The sequence below is a fragment of the Protobothrops mucrosquamatus genome, unplaced genomic scaffold (genome assembly GCF_001527695.2).
Source record: "Protobothrops mucrosquamatus isolate PMUCROS unplaced genomic scaffold, P.Mucros_1.0 scaffold15702, whole genome shotgun sequence".
In the NCBI taxonomy this organism is placed as follows: domain Eukaryota; kingdom Metazoa; phylum Chordata; class Lepidosauria; order Squamata; family Viperidae; genus Protobothrops; species Protobothrops mucrosquamatus.
Genome location: NW_015401468.1, coordinates 8,824 through 11,017, shown reverse-complemented (window position 1 = coordinate 11,017; position 2,194 = coordinate 8,824). Strand labels below are relative to the sequence as shown.

The following is a 2,194-nucleotide window of genomic DNA, read 5'->3' as shown; positions in this document are numbered from 1 at the left end:
CCCAATCAGGACCCTTCATGGGTTGGAGGACTCAGGGTGGTCCCCCTCCCCATCGAAGGCCCATAATAGGTTGCCTGATGCTCACTTATACAGTAGACTCTCAAAGAACAGAACTTCCCAAGCAAATTTCCAAGGGGAGCCTCCTTGCCATCTGCTAAGCTTGCTGAGAGGCCTCCCCTGGATGGTCCCCTCCCCACAACCTCTCATCCAGCCCCCCAGACTCACCTTTCTTGCTCTTCAGGTAGAGGGAGAGCCCCATGGCAAAGAAGATCACCCCGATCATGGCTGCCACGATCCCCGTCCAGAGTTTGCTCCTGGCCGAGTTGGAGGAACGGGGTTCTGGGGAAGGAGAAGGAGCCTCCCCTGAGCAGGAGGATCAGGGCCAGTTTCCCCCCCAAGGAGTGCCCATCCCAGCTCCCCCCACAGGGAGGGTCTCTCCCCCCTTCTCAGGGCAGGATGAGGTCCCCAGACCAGGAGGGGAGGGAGGGGAGGGGCTCACCCCACTGGACGGTGATGGGGGCCTCCAGGCTAGCATGCTCAACCAGGCATGCGTAGACGTCCCCCCGCTGGGGCTGGGTCTCCAGCATCACCTGCACCTGGTAGGTCCAGTCTCCATTCTGGAGCTCCTCCCCGAAGGCCATGCCCTCCTCCTCTGGCCGCCCGTTCTTCAGCCACCGGACCTCGATCTCCATGGGGTAGAAGCCCTTCGCGGTGCAGAGGAGGATGGTGTTGGGGGAAGCTGGATCCAGCTTGATGGGGGAGATGGAGACGGTGGGCTTGGCTGGAGGGGAGGAAGGACATGGGGGAGACACAGGAGGGGTCAGAACAGGAGGCCAAGTTGGTTAGTTCAGGCCAAGATCCCTTTTCAGTCATGAAAATATTATTTATTTTAAGTCATTTCCAAAGCAAATTGCAGCAAGAAATTAAAGGGGATCCTGAAAGATGGAAAAACATAAATCGTTCCAGGTTGGGATCAGTTTCCATCATCAAATTGCATAAGTCCAACAGGAATAAATGCTGGAAATGCCTCAGGATGGAAGGAATTTCCTGCCAGATGTGTGGGAGACAGAAAGAGACACAGAAGACAGGGAACACACACACAGCATATTTGGAGAATTGCAGGGATCCCATTCAAAAGAAAACCACATTTTTTAAAAATAGGTATAATTCCAGAACATTTATTTTTTTATTAAATTTATTTGCCATCATCTCATGATAAAATGACTCTAGGCAGCTAACAGCAGGGCTTTTCAACTGGTGGTACGTGTACCACCTGTGGTACATGAGCACATGGCAAATGGTATGCTGCCCTGCCCAGCCAAGTGTAGTTGGGGAGGGAACGAGCCAGCGCAGGCAAGGACTTACTGTGAGAGAGTCTTCTGGAGCTGCAGAGTGGCTGGGGTGAGGCAAAGGCCCCAGGCTCACTTCTGGCTCACCCCCCTCCTCCATGAGAAAGGAGGAGGAGGGATGGAGACAGGCTATAAAAGGAGGCAGTTTGGGCTGGGAGAAAGAGAGAGAGAAAAAGAAGCAGCCTTGGGAGGAGGCGGAGTCAGCTCTAGCTGCACTGAATGGAAAGAAGGAGGAGGGTGGGGGAAGAGGAGAGGAAATCAAGCAGGCCGGCCAAAAGGGGATCTACAACTTCTGTGGCAGCCACCTATGCTGGCAGCAACCAAGAGGCAAGGAATGTAGGGAGGAGGGATTGCCCTCCATGAGGAATGAAGAAAGGCAGCAATGAAGAAAGGCAGCAATGAAGAAAGGCAGCAATGAAGAAAGGCAGCATTGGCTGGAGGTGAGGCAAGGAGGGAGATGGAGAGTGGAAGGATTCTTATGTGTCTTTGTGACTTTGAAGTTCTGGGATTTGTGCAATGGGGGCTTTGTGTTCTTAAGGAGTGTTTGGCAATTTCTATTTGGCTGATGGTTGATGTCTCATGTTAGCTTCTATTGCTCTGCTATTGTTAGCTGTAAGTTTTGCTGCAAGGGATTTTGAATTATTTTTCTCCTGAATGGATTTTGCCTGTAGCATTCCTTTACTTATGAATGGAGCCATTTGGGGAGGCTGCCTTAGCCAGAAGCCGTACTTACTACATTTTTTTTTCTTCCTTAAGTGCCCACTGTGCTCCTTTTTTTTTTTTTCAATTGAAAATTTTTAAAAGTTTTACAATATATCTCCCCACCTCCCTCAAACCCCACCCTT

General features: G+C 51.4%; 1 protein-coding gene across 1 annotated transcript in view; it reads right to left on the bottom strand.

Moving 5' to 3' along the window:
• Positions 1-220: 220 nt before the first annotated feature.
• LOC107301696 (HLA class II histocompatibility antigen, DRB1-4 beta chain-like) overlaps positions 221-2,194 on the bottom strand; it is a gene marked incomplete at its 3' end in the record, with an annotated part of 10,467 nt that continues 8,493 nt past the window's right edge. The window contains exons 3-4 of the mRNA XM_015830885.2: positions 500-781; positions 221-339 (exon numbers count right to left, since the gene is read on the bottom strand). Coding sequence (XP_015686371.2) covers positions 221-339; positions 500-781 — 401 coding nt within the window. The remainder of the gene's footprint in view (positions 340-499; positions 782-2,194) is intronic.